This window comes from Panicum virgatum, chromosome 5K (assembly GCF_016808335.1).
Source record: "Panicum virgatum strain AP13 chromosome 5K, P.virgatum_v5, whole genome shotgun sequence".
NCBI classification, from domain to species: Eukaryota; Viridiplantae; Streptophyta; class Magnoliopsida; order Poales; family Poaceae; genus Panicum; species Panicum virgatum.
In genome coordinates this window covers 8,893,864-8,912,733 of record NC_053140.1, presented here as the reverse complement: position 1 = coordinate 8,912,733, position 18,870 = coordinate 8,893,864, and the positions used below count along the sequence as shown (strand labels likewise).

The 18,870-nt window shown below is 48.0% G+C and overlaps 2 protein-coding genes across 2 annotated transcripts; both read left to right on the top strand.

Moving 5' to 3' along the window:
• The first annotated feature begins 7,274 nt into the window (after window positions 1–7,274).
• On the top strand, window positions 7,275–11,589 carry LOC120706137 (multicopper oxidase LPR1 homolog 2-like). The gene is made up of 3 exons (XM_039990710.1): window positions 7,275–7,741; window positions 9,591–11,084; window positions 11,213–11,589. Exons 1-3 carry the CDS (start codon window positions 7,502–7,504, stop codon window positions 11,264–11,266), a joined length of 1,788 nt encoding a protein of 595 aa, XP_039846644.1. The 5' UTR covers window positions 7,275–7,501; the 3' UTR covers window positions 11,267–11,589.
• A 1,855-nt stretch (window positions 11,590–13,444) lies between these two features.
• Window positions 13,445–18,726, top strand: LOC120706136 (factor of DNA methylation 1-like). The gene is made up of 7 exons (XM_039990708.1): window positions 13,445–13,598; window positions 14,955–15,878; window positions 16,007–16,188; window positions 17,235–17,324; window positions 17,415–17,702; window positions 17,837–18,049; window positions 18,148–18,726. Exons 2-7 carry the CDS (start codon window positions 14,984–14,986, stop codon window positions 18,373–18,375), a joined length of 1,896 nt encoding a protein of 631 aa, XP_039846642.1. The 5' UTR covers window positions 13,445–13,598; window positions 14,955–14,983; the 3' UTR covers window positions 18,376–18,726.
• The last annotated feature ends 144 nt before the right edge of the window (window positions 18,727–18,870 follow it).

Below are 18,870 nucleotides of genomic sequence, written 5' to 3'. Positions count from 1 at the left end.
GATCAAGTTTATCAACTCACACTAGCAGGCACTAGAAGATCATAGCAATGTATACAAGAATGCTAGTGCAAGTGAGACAATGCAAAATGGAAACATGTACAATGCATATGCACAATGCAACTACCAAACCTAGAAAACAAAGAGAAGCAAATAAAACCTACAAAGCTAACCAAAGAAAAGTCAGCGATCAAAAGGGGTAACAAACCCCAAGCTCCCCTCGCAAGCGAGCAAAGGTGTCCTGCTCAAGCGGTTTGGTGAGAATATCTGCGGTTTGCCTCTCTGAAGGGACATGGACCAAGTCTATGTGGCATCTATCATGGTTATCTCGCAGGAAATGGAACCTGATATCTATGTGTTTAGTTCTGGAGTGTAGGACAGGGTTCTTTGCAATGCTAATGGCTGACATGTTGTCTACAAAGATGGGAACCCTACCAAAACTCAATCCATAATCCTGCAAGGTTTGTTTCATCCAAAGGATCTGGGAGCAGCAGCTAGCAGCGGCAACGTACTCAGCTTCTGTGGAAGAAAGCGCTACGCTAGCCTGCTTGCGAGAGGACCAAGACACCAAAGATGTACCGAGAAATTGACAAGTGCCGGATGTCGACTTGAGATCCAACCGACACCCACCGAAATCGGCATCAGAAAAGCTCACCAAAACCAGAGAAGAATCCGCAGAGTACCAAAGACCAAATTCAGGGGTGAATTTCAGATACCTGAAGATGCATTTCACAACCTGCCTATGGGAGGTGCGCGGCGAAGCCTGATACCGTGCGCAGAGGCAGAGGCCGAACTGGATGTACGGTCACGTCGCCGTCAGGTACAGGAGAGAGCCGATCATGCTCATGTACTACTTCTGGTCCACCGCCTCGCCGTCCAAGTCCTCATCAAGCGCCGTAGATGTGCTGATCGGAGTCGGCTGAGGAGATAAGTCACTCATGTCGAACTTCCGCAGCAAGTCTCTAGTGTACTTGGCTTGATGGACAAAGGTACCCTGAGGAGTTTGCTTGATCTGCAGCCCAAGGAAGAACTGCAACTCACCCATCATGCTCATCTCGAACTCCCTGGACATCTGCTCAGAAAACTTGGAGACAAGAGCGTGAGAAGAGCCACCAAAGATAATATCATTCACGTATATCTGAACTAATAGAAAGTCATTGCCAGACCGCATGAGGAACAAAGTTTTATCCACACATCCCATTTTAAAGCCCTGAGCCAGCAAAAAGGTTTTCAATCTATCATACCAAGCTCTAGGTGGCTGTTTTAAACCGTAAAGAGCTTTTTGAAGTTTATAAACACGGTTTGGAAACTTGGGATTTTCGAAACCAGGGGGTTGTTTCACATAAACCTCTTCTTCGATAAAACCATTCAAGAAGGCAGATTTCACATCCATTTGGAAAACTTTAAAACCCTTGGAAGCAGCAAATGTAAGAAAGATTCAAATAGCTTCTAAACGAGCAACATGGGCAAAAGTCTCCTCAAAATCAATACCATCTTTTTGGCAAAACCCCTGGGCAACAAGACGAGCCTTGTTTCGAACAACCAAACCCTCCTCACCCTGCTTGTTTTTGAAAACCCACTTCGTTCCGATGGGATTACAAGCAGGTGGAGGCTCGACTAAAACCCAAACTTGGTTTCTTTCAAAATTTTCGAGTTCCTCATGCATGGCATTGACCCAATTAGAATCAGAAAGGGCGTGTCCAATATCTTTGGGCTCAAAAGAGGCAACAAATGCTGAATGCGCAAAGCCAGCGATACTTGTTACCTTGGACCTGGTGACTCGCTCGTTGAGATCACCTAGCATCTGTTGAGGTGGATGGCGACGCTGAATGTGTCGCAGTGCTTCCCGTGTCGAAGTCGCCTCCTCCTCAACCAAAGCTGGTGCCTCCTCAGATGCAGCTGGTGAAGCCTAAGTCACCTCCTCGATCAGCCCCCGTGAAGTAGACGTAGTCGGATCGGGGCCGTCATCATCGTCCGAGCTCGTGGCGGAGGCAACTGGGTCCACAGCACGCGTGGTAGCCTCAGCCTCGCCCTCCGCAGCTTCTTCCTCCTCATCTTCAAAGATGGAGCTGCCGAGCTCATCATCTCCTGCAACTTCAAAGACAGAAGAATTGCATGGTGCAGTCTCATCGAAAGTGACTTCACAAGTCTCTCTGACGATGTTAGTATCAATAATCAGCACACGGTAAGCTCTGGAGTGAGAAGCATAACCGAGAAAAATACCGTCAGACGAGCGAGACTCAGATTTATCAAGATTTCCATCTTTCAGCACAAAGCACCGGCAACCTAAAACTCTGAGATGATCAACACGGGGCTGGCGTCCAAACCGCAACTCATAAGAAGTCCTGTGCATGAAAGCACGCAAGAAAATGCGGTTGGACACGTAACAAGCGGTGTTAACCGCTTCAGCCCAGTATTTGCGAGGAGTCCTATGCTCATCGAGCATCGTCCTCGCCATCTCAACCAGCGTCCGATTCTTCCGCTCTACAACTCCATTCTGCTGTGGAGTGTAGGGAGAAGAATACTGGTGTTTAATCCCTTGATCATTGCAAAAGGTGTCAAAACGAGCGTTTTTGAATTCGGTGCCATTATCATTGCGAATCGCTCGCATAGCCTGGGGTAACTCATTTTTCAACCTCAAGATCAAGTCTCGAACAAACTCGAAAGCCTCATCCTTGGTTCTCATGAAAAAGACCCAAGAATAGCGAGAAAAATCGTCCACGATCACAAGAACATACCACTTCCCACCAACAGACATCACCCTAGAAGGACCAACTGTGTCCATGTGTAGCAACTCTCCAGGGTGAGCGGTCATCACCTGATTAACAGGTGGATGTGAAGTAGCAATCATCTTCCCGTGGCGACACGGATGGCAAACAAGGTCATTTTCAAACTTCAATTTGGGCAATTCTCGGATTAGGCCAAGTGAGCTAAGTCTCGACAACAAATCGAAGCTCAAATGTCCAAGTCTCCTATGCCACTTTCACAAATCAGAAGAAGGACCAGCCAACAAACAATGAGAAGGGCCAAGAGGAGTTCCAGAGAAGTCAACCAAGAAAACCTGATCGCAAGGTGTAATCCAGCAAACCAAATCTCCTCTGGAATCCAAAACACGCGAACAACCCTCCTTGAAGCGAATCTCAAACCCCTCATCAAGAAGTTGCGAAACAGAAAGCAAATTGAACCCAAGGTTCGAAACCAAAGCAACCTCTCTCAGGGTAAAGCGATCAGAAACTCAAATAGCGCCAAGTCCACGTACCTTTCCTATTCCATTATCCCCGAACACAATGTACTCCTTTGAGCGCATCGGGGTGAGGCTGGAGAACCATTTGTCATTCCCGGTCATGTGGCGCGAACAACCGGAGTCCATGATCTACCTGTTCTCCAAGCCTCCGACCTGCACATCAGTAGTGAGACAAAGGGTGAGCAAATATCTCAACACTGGGTTAGCAAAGTGAGAAGCAAACCATTGTCGAGCCATTTGCTCTACAGAAGGGTTAGCAAAACCAGGCAAAGCGTATCCCCCGTCCCGTCTACCGCGTGACTGACGAACACCACCGTGAGGAAAGCGTGGAGCATCGAAAACTCCTTCAAAGCCTCGGTCCCGTGGTCCATAGCCGTACTGAAAACGACCAGGAGCACGACCGGCAAAGCGACCACCCGCTGGAGCACGGTAACCACCACCGTCTCCCTGACCTCCACCTACATGGCGCGCCCTAGCATCTTGCCTACCACCACGTCAAGAAGCACCATGCACCCGAGCAGAGTACATGTCCGTGTTCCGTCTCTCCTGCTCTCGCCTCACAGCCCGCTTCCTCTTGAAGCAAAACTCCTCCAGGTGACCTTCCCTATCACAGAACTCGCAGTGGTACCTCACCTCACGCTTGGGAGGTGGAGGCCTAGCCTGCGGACGGGGAGAAGCAGACCCCTTCTTCTGGGCAACCTGGACTGTGGCAACAGGGAGCGTGTCAAGGGGATTCCTCAGCTCATTGGGCTTTGGAACCTAAACCTGCTTCTGTGGAGGTGCTTATTGTGAGTCTTTCAGCACACCATCCACGGGGTCAACAAGTGAAGTCTGCGTGCTCGTGCTAGTAGTGTTTCCAGCATCCTTGCCAATCTTACCATACAACCTGTCAAAATCTGACTTCGTGTATGTGTAACCGACCCCCAAACCCATCACCACGCTTGAACTGGTTAATCATCATGTCCAACTGTGGCTCACTGCTAGAAACCCAACTCAGAATCGCCCTAAGATAGGTATTCTCATTCTCCAAGTTGGCTTAAATATAGGACACTCATCACATTCAAGCACATCGCTAACAATAGGAGTGTCCTTAACCAGTTCTAGTTCATGCTTGGCCTTAGCGAGCTCATGAGACACGTCAGTAAGCGAAGTCTTAGCATCATCTAAGTTCGCGACGTTCTCATCATACTTGGCACGGAGAGCAACAAGATCATTCATGTGAGATATGCAGCCAGCGCACTCATCCTCACTAGATTTCTCCCTGGCACAAGCCAGCTCAGCCCTAAGCTTTCTACGCTCTCTAGCTGCTTCCTTAAGCAACCTTTTCTAGTTGTCGAGAGCGGCGTACAACTCCTTAACCTCTGTATCTAGCAGGTCAATCGTGGAGTTTACCTCTGAATCACTCTCAGATCCAGGAGAAGAGTCGGTGTGCGTCGGTGTAGCATGTCCTCCGGAAGACGCACGAGCACCATCGGCTTCACCCGCCATGGTGCAGAAGCTCTTGCGCCGACCGGCCGCCAAGCAAAGGCCGATGAAGCCGGTGGCTTCCTTGTCCCGCTTCTTCTTCTTCTTGTCGTCGTCGTCGGAGGTCGGTGAAGAAGAGCGGTCGGCGTCAGAGCTCTTGTCGAGGTCGCTGAGTTGCGCCAGAAAGGCCTTCTCCCGCTTCTTGGCCTTTTACTGGAAGCGCTTCTTGAGCGACTCCTTGTCGAAGCGTCCTCCCCGGTCACGACTGCGGTGCTTGTGACGCCGACGCTCGTTGCTGGAGCATCCCTCGTCGTGGTCGCGGTGGCGGTAGTAGTCGAAGTGGTTGTTCTGGCCATCGCCGGACTTCTTGGGGCAATCGGCGATGAAGTGGTTCAAATCTTGTGGGCTTCCTGAAAACCCTGGACGCGTGAGAACTCCGCACGAGAAACGCCAGCAAATAAGGTATTGACAGCCTTGGTGTTAGCCTCGTGCTCAGTCACTTGGAGAGGAGTGACCCGAGCGGCAAGCACCACGTAAGCCTGGTTCTTGGTAATATCCCAGACCTCGGCTCACATGCTCTGCAAGAAGGCTCTCATGCGAACCTTCCAGTAGGCATAGTCCTCGCCGGAAAACACCGGAATCTTCCCAACACTCGCCATGTTTGCCAAGTGGTTTTCGAACCGGTTAAGGTACTGAAAACCTCAACCAGGCTCTGATACCAATTGAGGGACTGAAGCCGGCGACCAGAGGGGGGGTGAATGGGAGCCGATCAAAATTTCTTCCGAAATTCAAATCGTCGGCCTATATCCCGAAAATCGCCCAAGCCCTCAAGCGTTCTGACCAAAGTTTGGAGTAGCTATGGAAAAGCTAAACCAACACAAAAGGCCTCGAACGTGCGAGCGAAACCACGAAGCAAATCGAAAGCGAGTTGGAAAAACAGCAGATCTCTGTCTGCCTGGACCGGTCTGACCGGTGCAACAGACCGGTCTGACCGGTCGGGGCCTGAACACGGCTAGACCTGTCTGACCGGTCTCGCTGTCCGGTCTGACCGGTCGGCACCCAGAAAAACTCGTGAATAAGTCTTCAAACCACAAATCTCGAGCAAATCACGTCCAAATTTGATGAAACTTGGAGGAAAGCTTCGTACCTACCCCGTGAACATATCCACAAGGGATCTCACCCTAAAGATCTTCATAGCAAGAGAATTTCGGGATGAGATCAAAAGGGGTGGGGTTTTCTCAAGACCTCAAGAAATCCAAATTCGAAAGAGCTCGTGATTCCAGAGGGTTTGGGATAGAACTAGAAGCACGGGAATCACAACAAAGAGCTCGTAGAATCCTCGCAATCTTGTGCACCAAAAACGAAATCAAAATCCATCACACAAGGGCACAAAAACGAGGGGATTGGATTGATTCAAAAAAACCCAGAGGGCGCGAGGAGGATAGGGCCTCCTTTCCCAATCAAATCCAACACAAAGTCTCACAAATCCATAGACTAATTCTACTCTAAAGGAAAGAACGGGGGGGGTGAGAGACACATGGGTGGCGGCCTGGGAGAAAGAGCAATTCACGGACGAGTTACAAAAGCCACACGACCTAATACAAGTGAAGGGGTATTTATACCCGCGGAGACCGGTCAGACCGGTTCCATGGACCGGTCAGACCGGTCGGTTAGACCGGTCAGACCGGTCGGTTAGACCGATCAGACCGGTGCCAGGGACCGGTCAGACCGGTTGGTCTGCAGTATCCCCCTGTACACGATCCCATCTGATGGCTGAGGTTCTTTCTTCGAAACGAAGTCTTCTCCATGATGCCGCCATCTTGATGAAGATCTGGTCCGCGGTTTTGGAGGGTCCGCGAAACCCGGGTAGGTGGCCGGTTTTGAGAAAACCGCCAAAACCTCACGCGCGGGAAGATTCCCGCCTCCACACCGTGGTCCTAGACGCCGTTCCCGCCTCGGCCTTCTGACGGCCCTAGACGCCGCCCGACGCCCGTCACCTCCTCGCCCGCAGCGAGGCCCTAGACGCCGTCGACGCCCGTCGCCTCCGCCAGTCCCGAGACCGACGCCCGTGCCTCCACGACTTGGCGTATTCAACCGCCGTCTGCCTCCTTGGTTTTGGGGCGCAAACCAAGAAACCCGCCTTCAGTCGCCGCTTGCGCCCTCGATCCAGAAATGGACGCCACAGCTGCCGCCCGGCCCGAGCTCCTCCACGGCAACTCTCCGTCGACACTCGACGCCCGTGTACCTGCAATCTAAAGACCAAGCGCACGATCACACCGTACGGTTGACAATTCACTCATCACAGGCAGGAAAGAGTACTCTCGTTACTCACAGAGAAATATTGGCTGACAGCTACCACTGCACTATTCCATTTTTTATGTTTGAAAACGCGTAAACAAGCATAAAAAGATGAAAATTTTATGCTTGAATACTCGAAAAAAAATTATGCTTGAAACGAGCTGATAATTGATCCGAGAGGAGAGCAGAAGGCCACATCTTCCCCCCAGCAAAAGTGAAATTCCACGACCACTACAAACCAATGACACTCCCAAGTCTAAAGCGATAGCGATTCCTGCACCCCCCCGGCGGCCACTAGAGTTCTCTCGTCACTGGTCACCTCAGAACCAAGAACCAGGCGACAAACAGCGCAGGGCCGGGCGGTGCATCCGTGGGCACCAGCGGCGGCAGCAAAGTCGGAGCCCTCCACCCCCATTCCGATCCTCCAATCCCCGGCGGCCAACCTCTCTTCTTCCTCCACACCGTCGGTGATCAGGTTGCTCGGAGTTTCAGTCAGCCATGGGGGAAGATCGGAGGTCCGCTTGCTTGCTCGCGGTGGCGGTGGCGTTGCAGGCGGCGGCGGTGCTCGGTGGGGGCGAACGGCAGAGGGGTGGCGGGGCCGCCATTCTGGACCCGCGGGGGCTGGAGAAGTTCGTGGACGAGCTGCCGGACATGCCGCGGCTGCGCGGGTACGGCGTCGCGGAGGGCGGCGCGCTCGTCGCCGGCAACCTCACCATCGGCATGTACGACACCAGCTGGGTAAGCACTGCTAGAAATCTGAGTACGTGAAACTCGGTCGATATACTCTCCATTACACTAATTTTTGGGTGATTTCTTAGAGAATATATATGCATATAATTGTATCTTGCAAAGTTTGTTCCACATGTTCTTATGGCCTTTTTGTGAAACAAGAAGATCGTTCAACTTAGAGGAATCCAAGTGCTAATGTTGTCCAACTTAGAAGATGTTTGAATCCAAGTGCTAATGTTTAAAGTGCTAAACTTTAGTATTAGCTTGTCCAACTGCGCATGGACTTCTGTTCAGTGTGCTTGTTGACTCTGTTATCAAGGACTGGGCAAATGCTGACTCATGATGGTACGGAAAATTAATTAGAACTAAAAAGAATTTTGCTCGAATAGCTACAATAGAAACTGGATAGTTGAAACTTGAAAGCTGGTCTAAAAGCATGGGGATCTCCATATCATGAAAGGGCTATAGCTTATTGCTTCTGGAAGATAATTGTCCAATTATGCCCTTTATTGCCACTCTACACTCTCGTAGCAAACTTGAATGGCAGTGGTGGGTTATTTTAATTCCGTGGGTATTTTGGTCGTCCATTAGCTAGGAATAATTAGGTGATGACTGTTGACAGTTAGGCCTTCTCCAACAATCGGCGACATCGCCAGTATCAAGATATGTGGCAGAGAGAGAAATGCTAAAAGTACTAGACTGACTCTTATCTCGCCGCTAGCTGATGACTTCTCTCCCGAGACAATGTGAGAGGGGGCGCGGAGATCGATGAGTGCTGGAACCAATTTTGTATCTTTTCAATCAATGTTTGCTCCACCTCAGCCGGCGATTTCGCCAAGGCCGATGAAGGAGGCCTTAACGCGATAGTTAGCTAGACCTGATCTGTAAGTGGTGTGCTTAGGGCAGTCTCAGTGGGAGCTTATTAACTAGATAGTTCTGGTGTTTCTCAAGTCTGAATCAATCGTCTTTAAAAGCGACATTCCCCTTCAGAAAATAAAAGGGACATGGAAGTCTGAATTTGTAATCGAAAAGATTGCACATACTCATACGCAAAGGTGCAGCATGTTGACAAAGTAGAAGTGTTCTTTTCTCGGCCCTTTACAAGAAAATCGTTCTTAAGCTCATCGGCTAGTTAACAAATCAAAGCGAAGACTGTTAGGTGATCTCTAGGAACTTTTTATAGGAAAAAAGAGAGCATATTTGGATCAGAAGTAGTAAGATGACACTGCGCTGTCATGCACTACGGTCGTCGTTAGCTCCTTAGAAGGGCCCCGGCTTCCCTCTTTGGAGGTTCTGGAAGAACCTGTTAACTGAACTAATGAGATAAATCCATGCTTGTAAGAAATAGCACGGTCGTGTCGGTTAGTCCAGTTTAGTAGCTTCCTCTGCACACATAATTCATCAGAAATTCAGAACAATTGTTCACATCATTTCTCAATTCTCAAGCGTAGAACTGTAAGAAGCACCAAGTCTCTGACGAACGGTGAAGTGAAGACACCAGTCTGCATCGTGGATCACATTCACGGGCCACGACTACCACTCACGCTCGATCATGGGCCGCGGCCCCCACCTTATCATCAATGGCAGACAATTATTCAGACTTTCGGAGCCCATTCAACTTCCAGTCTTCCAGCCAGTGCTTTTGGAGATTTCGTAATCATGTGGGTTTGCCCTCGGTGTCAGCATCGCAATGCTAGAAAATTTCAAAGCCATTTTCCATTTTTGAGATCAATTTGAAAGCCATTTATTTTTTGCAAGCAATTTTCTACTCTAAAGTAAGAATCTACTGTCTGAATTTTTTATTTTCTTAAAAGAGAAGTTATTGATTTTTCTCCATGCCACTTGTGTCTTGTGTCAGAAATTCCACCGCGACCTTCCGGCGACGCGGGTCTTCGCCTACGGCGCCAGCAGGGAGACGGCCACGGTGCCGGGCCCCACCATCGAGGCCATGCGGGGCGTCCCCACGCACGTGACGTGGGTCAACCACCTCCCGGCGCGCCACTTCCTCCCGTGGGACGCCACGCTCACCACCGCCGTGGCGCCGGGCGCCCGCGGCGTCCCCACCGTCGTCCACCTCCACGGCGGCGTGCAGCACTCCTCCTCCGACGGCCACTCGCTGGCCTGGTTCACCGCCGGCCTCGCCGCCACGGGCCCGCGCTTCTCGCCGCCACCTTACGCGTACCCGAACCGGCAGCCGCCCGGGAACCTCTGGTACCACGACCACGCCATGGGCCTCACGCGCGTCAACATCCTCGCCGGCCTCATGGGCGCGTACCGCGTGGCGAGCCCCGGCGAGGAGGGCCCCCTGAACCTGCCGTCGGGGGCGGCTCTCGACCGGAACCTCGTGCTGTTCGACCGCAACTTCCGCGCCGACGGCGCCCTCTTCATGAACCGCACCGGCAACAACCCCGACGTGCACCCGCAGTGGCAGCCGGAGTACTTCGGTGCCGTCGTCGTCGTCAACGGCAAGGCGTGGCCGTACCTCCGCGTGCGGCGGCGGCGCTACCGCTTCCGCATCCTCAACGCCAGCAACGCGCGCTTCTTCCGGCTCCGCCTGTCCGCCGGCCTCCGCTTCGTGCACGTCGGGTCCGACTCGGTGTACCTCCCCCGGCCGGTGGCGACCGACGCGTTCCTCGTCGCGCCGTCCGAGATCGCCGACGTCGTGGTCGACTTCGCGGAGGCGGCCGCCGGCGCGGCGGTGCTGAGCGACGACGCCCCGGCCCCGTACCCCGGCGACCCCGGCGACAAGGCGGAGACCGTGGCGGTGATGAAGTTCCTGATCGAGGACGCCGCCGCGGAGGAGCCGCCGGACACCTCGGCCGTGCCGGCGGCGCTGATGCCGCACTATCCGAGGCCCGACGCGCGGGAGGCGGCCACGACGCGGCGCATCACCATGTACGAGTACGCCAAGAACGGCACGGACGAGCCGACGCACCTGTACCTGAACGCGCGGTCGTACATGGACCCGGTGACGGAGACGCCGCGGGAGGGCACGTCGGAGCTCTGGGAGGTGATCAACCTCACCGACGACAACCACCCACTGCACGTGCACCTGGCGCTCTTCGCCGTGCTGGAGCAGCGGTCGCTCCGGCGCGTCGTCGAGTTCAGGGACTGCATGGTGCGCCGGAACGACGCGCGCGCGTGCGGGATCGACCGGCACCTCGCCGGCGGGCGGAGGCACGCCGTGCCGCGGCAGGAGCGCGGGTGGAAGAACGTCTTCAAGGTGCGCCCCGGCGCGGTGACCAGGATGCTCGTGCGGTTCAAGCCGCTGTCGTCCGCCGACGCGTCGCCGGAGGAGAGCCGCTTCCCCTTCGACGTCACCACCGGACCCGGCTACGTGTACCACTGCCATGTAAGTCTTGCTGTCGATCTGCCGAGCTAATCTGATCGGTTTCTGTAATCCGTACACCACTCTATCAGTCTGTCCTGAACAAGATTTCTGCCATTTTGCGTTCTATCCTTTGAAAATGTTTTTTGCAGATTTTGGACCACGAGGACAACGAGATGATGAGGCCGATGAAGATCGTGCGTTGAACTTGACCGATTCCCAGCAAAATTTCATCGAGGATTCGTCCGGCAAAAAGGAGATTCTTTAATTACAAGACTGCATGAATTTAGCAAGAACAACTGCCATACGATTGAACCTCCGAGGCTGAGTGGAGGATCACCGCATCTCAATTATGCTTTGATCGACAGTTGATTGAGATGAACCGATCCGTCCAGTTTGTTGAAATGTTTGCACAATAGGAGTCGCAAGATATGTCCTTAATCAAATACAATAATATGAAAGTGTGACAGGGGAGACAGCATTTGCCGAAGCATAATTTTCAGGTCTACAAATGGTTGATTTTCTAGTATGTTGTCTGCATGATTGACCCGAATAGCCGCTTTTTGACACACATTTTTCCACCTAAGATCACTCTTGCTACACTTTCCTTGACAAGGAAAATGTTACATTCGAAAATATATAACTTTTAGGGCATTACTTTACAGAAAATATATTTAAATAAATTTTCCAAGAAAATTAATCAAATAACTACTTTGGACAAAATTTATTCCATATTTTTCCCCAATTCACAAGAATTGCTTCTTTCTGTGATCTTTGTTCAGGACGAGTTGCTTTAGAACTCTTGGTCATATAAAACTGGCAAACTCAGCCCGAACGTTATTATGCTTTCTATAAAGCAGGGCCGAAATGGTCTTCGGTCTAGAAATTTGCATGCAACGGAAATGAGGGCTCATGCCAACCATGACACGATTGATCCATCAATAACTTTTTACAGCAGGACATTGCACGAAACTTTCATGAAGGTGACACGGCTGGACAGTTGATAGAAAATCACGCTAGACTGTGGAAATTTGCATGCAACGGAAATGAGGCCTCACACGAATCCTAGCGCAATTCAGCGGGCGACATTCTCTTTTCAGCTGCTTGCACAATTTTATAGCATAGTTACCGAGACTAACAACTAGGTAACTGAATTTGGTTGAATTTTATCGAAATGAAACTTCTCTCTAATCATCTCATAAAACTACATCCTTCTCTCTTCTCTCCATATTAGCAAAATTGATGATATTACATATAATTTAATTAGGATATGGCTAAATTACGGTAGTCCGTAATTTAGTCCAGCCATACGGCCTACCCTTTTATAGAAAGAAAACCAATTTTATGGGCTATTTTTTCTTTCCAAGCAAAGAAACTAGCTCATGGTTGGATTGCGACACACTTGCATGCATGTGAAACGTGAGAGAAATAAACAAAACATGGGAGAAATAAATGGAGAATGACATCAGCGTGTGTATGCAATTTTAAAATTTAAAAAGGCCATAGTCTCACAATCGAGCATCGAAATCAAAATCTGATTATGCCATAGCGTTCGTGTCAACAAGAACCTCAAAACTAGACCCACATTAATATATTTTAGTGATGTTTTTTCTTGCTCAAAAAATACTTTTTATTATATTTTAGTTTTCTTATGACTTTTAAAACTATTGCTCAATTTTTAAAAATTGCTTCACTCATCTTATTTGAATTAAGTGGACATTAATGTTCATATTGCGAAGATAGATTGGATAGTGTGATCAAAGAAGAAGGCAGGACAACTGTGTGTTCCATAGGTGGATGTTTCATGCATATTCTACGATAGGTCACTTTGCTAAACCAATTGAACATTTTAATTTGTTTTGTATAGCATTTGTGTCTACTACAAAAGCAATTTATGTCTCCTCAAAGAATATTACCGAAATATATACAAGTGCGATCATTCCGGCCGAAAGAAACATAATCGTGCGATAAATTTTTAATTTTAATTTATGGTTCAACAACTACGACTTTTAAATGTTGACATTGCTCTTTTAAATGTACGAATGGGAAAGCAGCAAGACAGGCTCACGTGAGTGTTCATACAGCATATAAATTACTATATAAAGTTATAAATTGATGAGAGCTCATCTGTATTGTGCAATTCTGAATGTACGCTAGATGGGGCTGGCCGTTCCAACCAACAAAATTATAGCACTAAAATTCCAACTAACAAATTTAATATTATAAAATTTTAATTATGTTCAGCTGGTTGTGGCTGGTGCTTATTTACTTTGAGAAAAAAATACCACTGGATAACCGGTGGTGGTGGCTGGGGTTGAATTGCCGCGAGAGAAAAGCTGCGACGCAAAATAAAAGCAGACGACGGCTGGAGTTCACGCCAAACACCTCTCCACCTGTCCGCCTTCCGCGGCTCCACCCACACAACGCACGCATCGCATCCGACTGGAGCAGACGGGCAGACGCGTGGGGAGGCAGCGCAAAACCCTCCTCCTCGCACGCCCCACCTCCTCCGGCCGCCGCCGCCGCCGATCGCCGGATGTATCCCGCCCGTTCCTCCTCTCCTCCTCCCTCCCCTCACCTGCGTCCGTGTCGTGGCCTCTGTGGATCTTCATTTCCCTACGTGTTAATTAACTGTTAAGGGCGAAAAACCCCATACGTGCCCAACTCCAAGTCGTCCAGGCGGCCCCCGGAGGAGGGGGTCGCGGGGGAATGTGGGTTTTCTCGTCGTTCCGTGTGGCGATCGGGGTCACGGCGTGGGGGTTTCGGGCTTGTGAATTTTGGCATGCTTGAAGTTTCTCCAAATTTATTCTCTCTCTAGGGTTTTCCGGAATTTGTGAAATTAGTGTTAAAGGCTGAGTCCTTTTGGGTGTTTTCAGTTGGGATAGTGCGCCCATGATGTAGTGAGGCTGTGGTCCAAATCCTGTGCGAATCGGTTTGGATCCGGTCGAGTTTTGTGGGACTCGGCCTGCAGCCGTTGCTCTGTTTCCTGTTCTGTTCCTCAGTCGCTGGAGGCTCTCCCAGGCACTGGGGTTTCTCCGTGCCTTTGTTCTGTCGCAGCGGAAGCCTTCTCTTTTTGCGCCTGATTTATTGTGCGTGTACTAAATTGGCGAGCTCATCCAAAAAGTCCCAGCAGATCACCATTTGCAGCTCTAGCTTGAATTGATCTGTGTGCAGCTCGGTGAAGCCTTTGTTTTATTCTGCAGCCTGATATAGCACATTAACGCCAGTAACTTTCATGCTATAATGATGCATCTGTTGGGTTCCATTGTTTAACCATTTTATGCTAGTGTCGACAGTAACTAGATACCTTTAAATTTGTAATCTTTGTTTGCTTGTATGTTACTCCCTCTGTTCCAAATTGTAGGTTGTTTTGGCAAATCTAGATACATACATAGTTTAGCATAAACTATGTATGTATCTAGATTTGCCAAAACAACCTACAATTTAGAATGGAGGGAATAGCTTACATTTATAGTTTATCTTAACTCTAACCTAAGCTACTATTGGAGTACATGGCAGCAGCGTGATAGGATATATTTAGGTCATTGTTTTAATCACGCATGGTTGATCTGTACCAGCTGCTTGTGTGCTTGAGTATCTTTCAGATTTGAGTTTTAGGAGCAGACCAACAGCGCAGTGGAAGTAGAGCAGCACTTGTGGTTCAGAAGCTTTTGCATGCTTTGTCTAGTTAGCTCGTTTATTTTTCCACATGATTAAATAGTGCTCTTTTTATCCAGTTAATTTAGAGAGAGTTTCTTAACCCGTGCTTTATCATTTTTCTTCTGTGATGCTTTGAGAAATTCCTAACTTTCATACAATGTTCATTTAGTGTTGCACTATATTGACCAAGTTAATAAAAATTGCTGAAACTGTGTTCTCGTATTTGTCCTCTAGGTCATTGCACGTGTCCCTCCTCTCTGAAAATGGGCTCTAGTTCAGAAGACAGTTACGAAATTAGCGATTCTGAGATTGATGAGCGTGAAGCAGAGGTTTATGAACGTTTGAAATCAGGAGATATAAAAGTGAAGGATCATGGGACCTACAGTTGTCCATTCTGCAGGGAGAAAAGGAGAAAAGATTACAGCATGAATAACCTACTTCAACATGCCACAGGAGTAGGTTCAGCAGCTAATCGACAAGCCAAAGACAAGGCAACCCACCGTGCTCTTGCCAAATTTTTGAAGGATGAACCTGCCAGGTCATCTGAGCCACAGTCGCAACCGACAATGCTTATAGAGCCTCAAAATCTTGGAAACAGAGATGATCAGTTTGTCTGGCCCTGGATGGGTGTTCTAGTTAATGTCCCTACTGAGTGGAAGAATGGACGCCAAGTTGGCCAGAGTGGAAATCGGCTGAAGGAGCAACTTTCACGCTTCTGCCCACAAAAGGTTATTCCTTTGTGGAATTATAGAGGTCACACAGGCAATGCTATTGTTGAATTTGCCAAAGACTGGACTGGCTTAAAAAATGCACTTGCCTTTGAAAATCATTTCGAGGCAGAGGGTTATGGCAAAAGGGACTGGAAGCTGAAGAAGTACCGAGGGTCAGAAATGTTTGGATGGGTTGCAAGGGATGATGATCATAGATGTCAAGGGCCTATAGGAGATCATTTGCGAAAAAATGGCGATCTGAAAACTGTAGATGATCTTGAAAGTGAAGGGACCCGTAAAACTGATAAGCTTGTCGCTAATTTAGCAAGCCAGATTGAAGTAAAGAGCAGGCATGTGCAAGAACTTGAATCTAAGTGTAATGAGACAACCGCATCGCTTGACAGGATGATGGATCAAAGAGAGCAGCTCCTCCAGAATTACAATGAAGGTTTGTGTTGATCTTTTACTATTAATATATGTTTTGTCATGGTTTAGTTGTCAACATATATGCAATTCTATCCTCTAATCATAACTGGAACTTCCATTGACAATCTTTTAAACTTGTTTTCTTATCAGAAATTCGCAAGTTGCAGCAACTTGCCCGTAGGCATTCACTGAAAATCATTGATGAAAATCAAAAGCTCCGTTCCGAGTTGGAGTCCAAGATGCAGGAACTTGACTCAAGATCCAAGGAGCTTGATGAGCTAGCTTCGCAAAGCGATTACGACAGAAGGAACCTTCAGCAAGAGAAGGAAAAGGTGTGTGATGGTTTATTGGCTTATTGCTAGTCTGCATTTTTCTCCTATCAAGAAATTTTAAAGTTCTGCTTTCTCTTCCTTTTTTTGGCAGGGATAATGTTGATTATTTCTGCACTTTTGCATAATAGCATTCCTTTTGTTGTGCGCAGCATTCCGTTTTATTGTTTTACTTCTCCTACATTTGTTTTCAGATTACATTTGTATATAGTTTATCGATAGGGAAATCAGGGTAAAATGCAGGGAAGCTGTACATGTTTACTTTGTGTCTTCTTCGAGAAATAGAGGATGGGAAGGATCCCCCCCCCCCAATTTCATATAAGAAAGCTGATAAAACAATCCACGTCTGTAGTTACTCCTGAAAAACAACCAAAGTCACGGAGCAGGTTCACTGCCTTGGCAAGTTTCATCCAGCAGCATATGGAAAACATATACCTTTTTATTAGACTGACTCAATAAAATGATGTTCACCATCTTCAGTAAAACAGCAATAAGAAATCAGCATCCTTCAATTGTTGAATATATGCCTCATATCACTGTTCAATCTCAAAAATTTCCTTGTATTGAAACAATTCCCAGCTGTTAAACCAAAAACAAGCAGAATAAAAGATAACATTAGGCACCAGTTCTTTTCCTCAAACCAATGCCTAATATCAATAAAATCCATATGAACCATAAGAAAGCTATTAAACCATTCTCCTATCAACTCATCGATAAGCCTGCATGCAATATTGATACCGCTTCCATTATGTATCTTCCTGGGATAAACTGGTTGATTTGTTACCACTGCCTTATTGGCCACCCTTAGCAATCTACTGGTTAGTACTTTGGGGGAGTAATTTTATATTTGACTGTTCGAATAGCGAATGGGTCCAAATTTCCTTATGACTTTACCATCCTTAATCTTGGGCAGTAGAGTAATAACAAAATTCTACTTCATTGGAAGGCATTCAGTGATGTTAGTGATGAAATGCAGGGTGCTGTTAAGTTTTCTTTAGTGTGATATAGATGCAACTTATTCAAGATTTTGTAGTTGTGGTTGAATGTAGAACGAAATGAAAACTAAGCATCTTAAGATGGCAACAATGGAGCAGCAGAAGACCGATGAGAACGTGCTTAAGCTTGTGGAAGAGCACAAGGTTTGCTTCTTGGTCAAATATACAATATTTTTTTCTATTATTTCTTAAGAAACTAATATATATGAGTGTGTTACTGTGTGTAAAATGCAGAGGGAGAAACAGGTTGCTCTACAAAAAATCCTCAAGTTACAGCAACAACTGGATGCCAAGCAGAAGCTTGAGCTAGAAATACAACAGCTCAAGGGAAAATTGGAAGTTATGAAGCATATGCCTGGTGAGGAAGATTCCGAATCAAAGAAGAAGATAAAAGAACTCACTGAGGAGCTACAGGATAAGTACGATGAAATGGAGTATATGGAGTCAATGAACCAGACTCTGCTTATCAAGGAAAGAAAGAGCAACGATGAGTTGCAAAATGCTCGGAAGGAGCTGATAGCTGTAAGCTACCTCATTGATTAACCGAGTGTCCAATATTATGTTTTGTGTGCCTTTTCAAATCAATTGACACCTATTTATGCTTTGCTTTTGCTCACATTTCATGCCATTTCCCTTCTGGTTGGTGCATGCTACAGGGCTTTCAGGAGCTTGCTGCTGGCCGATCAAATATAGGTATCAAGAAAATGGGTGAAATTGATCTGAAAGCATTCGGAGCTGCTTGCAGGAAAGGGTCATCGAAAGAGGATGCAGAAGTCAAATGTGCTGTGCTTTGTTCAAAATGGCAAGAGGAAATTAGAAACCCAAACTGGCACCCCTTCCGGGTTAAAGTGGTTGATGGAAAAGAAATGGTACGGCCCTTGATCACTTTTGCTTTCCTTGCTTCCCTAAACGTCTGCTAGTAGTTGAATGCTACATTGTTGCATCTGATGGGCATTGTCTGGTGCAGGAAGTTCTTTCAGAGGAGGATGAGAACCTTTGGAAGCTGAAAGAAGAGCATGGCGAAGAAATATATGCACTGGTAACAAAGGCATTGGTTGAGATCAACGAGTACAATCCCAGTGGCCGCTACCCCGTACCAGAGCTGTGGAACTACAAGGAGGGCAGGAAAGCAACCCTGAAGGAAGCCGTCCAGCATGTCATGAAGCAGTGGAGGACTCACAAGAGAAAGCGTTGATCCATTTGGGTTCATCTGCCTACGCTCGCCTGAGCTGGGGCACTTGAACTAGGCATGGTGCCATTTAAATTTAGCCTTAGTTCGTCAGCTGAAATTAAACTACTAATGATGATTAGCGTTAAGTCACTGGTTTCCTTCGGGACTTCCCTATTGTAGCATTGACATGAATGCTGCTATATTTTCAGAACGTGAACAATGTCATGGATCCGCAGTCCAAGTGCCGCGCTGAGGCATGTAAGAGCTTGCTGTTCATGCATCTTAGATGCCATGGGCAATGATTGGCAGGCATGTCCAACTCTTGAACGGCAAAAGTTTCTATCAGGAGTTAATTAAGTTTGCTTGTCCATGCTATTAAGGTTTAAGATTTCCAAGTGCTTGCACTGACCTTGCTATATACTTTTTGTGTGTGTTTTGTGCATTCTTGCGATCACTGAATTATACTGCTCTTCATTCTGCAATACTGATAGCAGAGGTACTGCTGAACATAGCTAGACG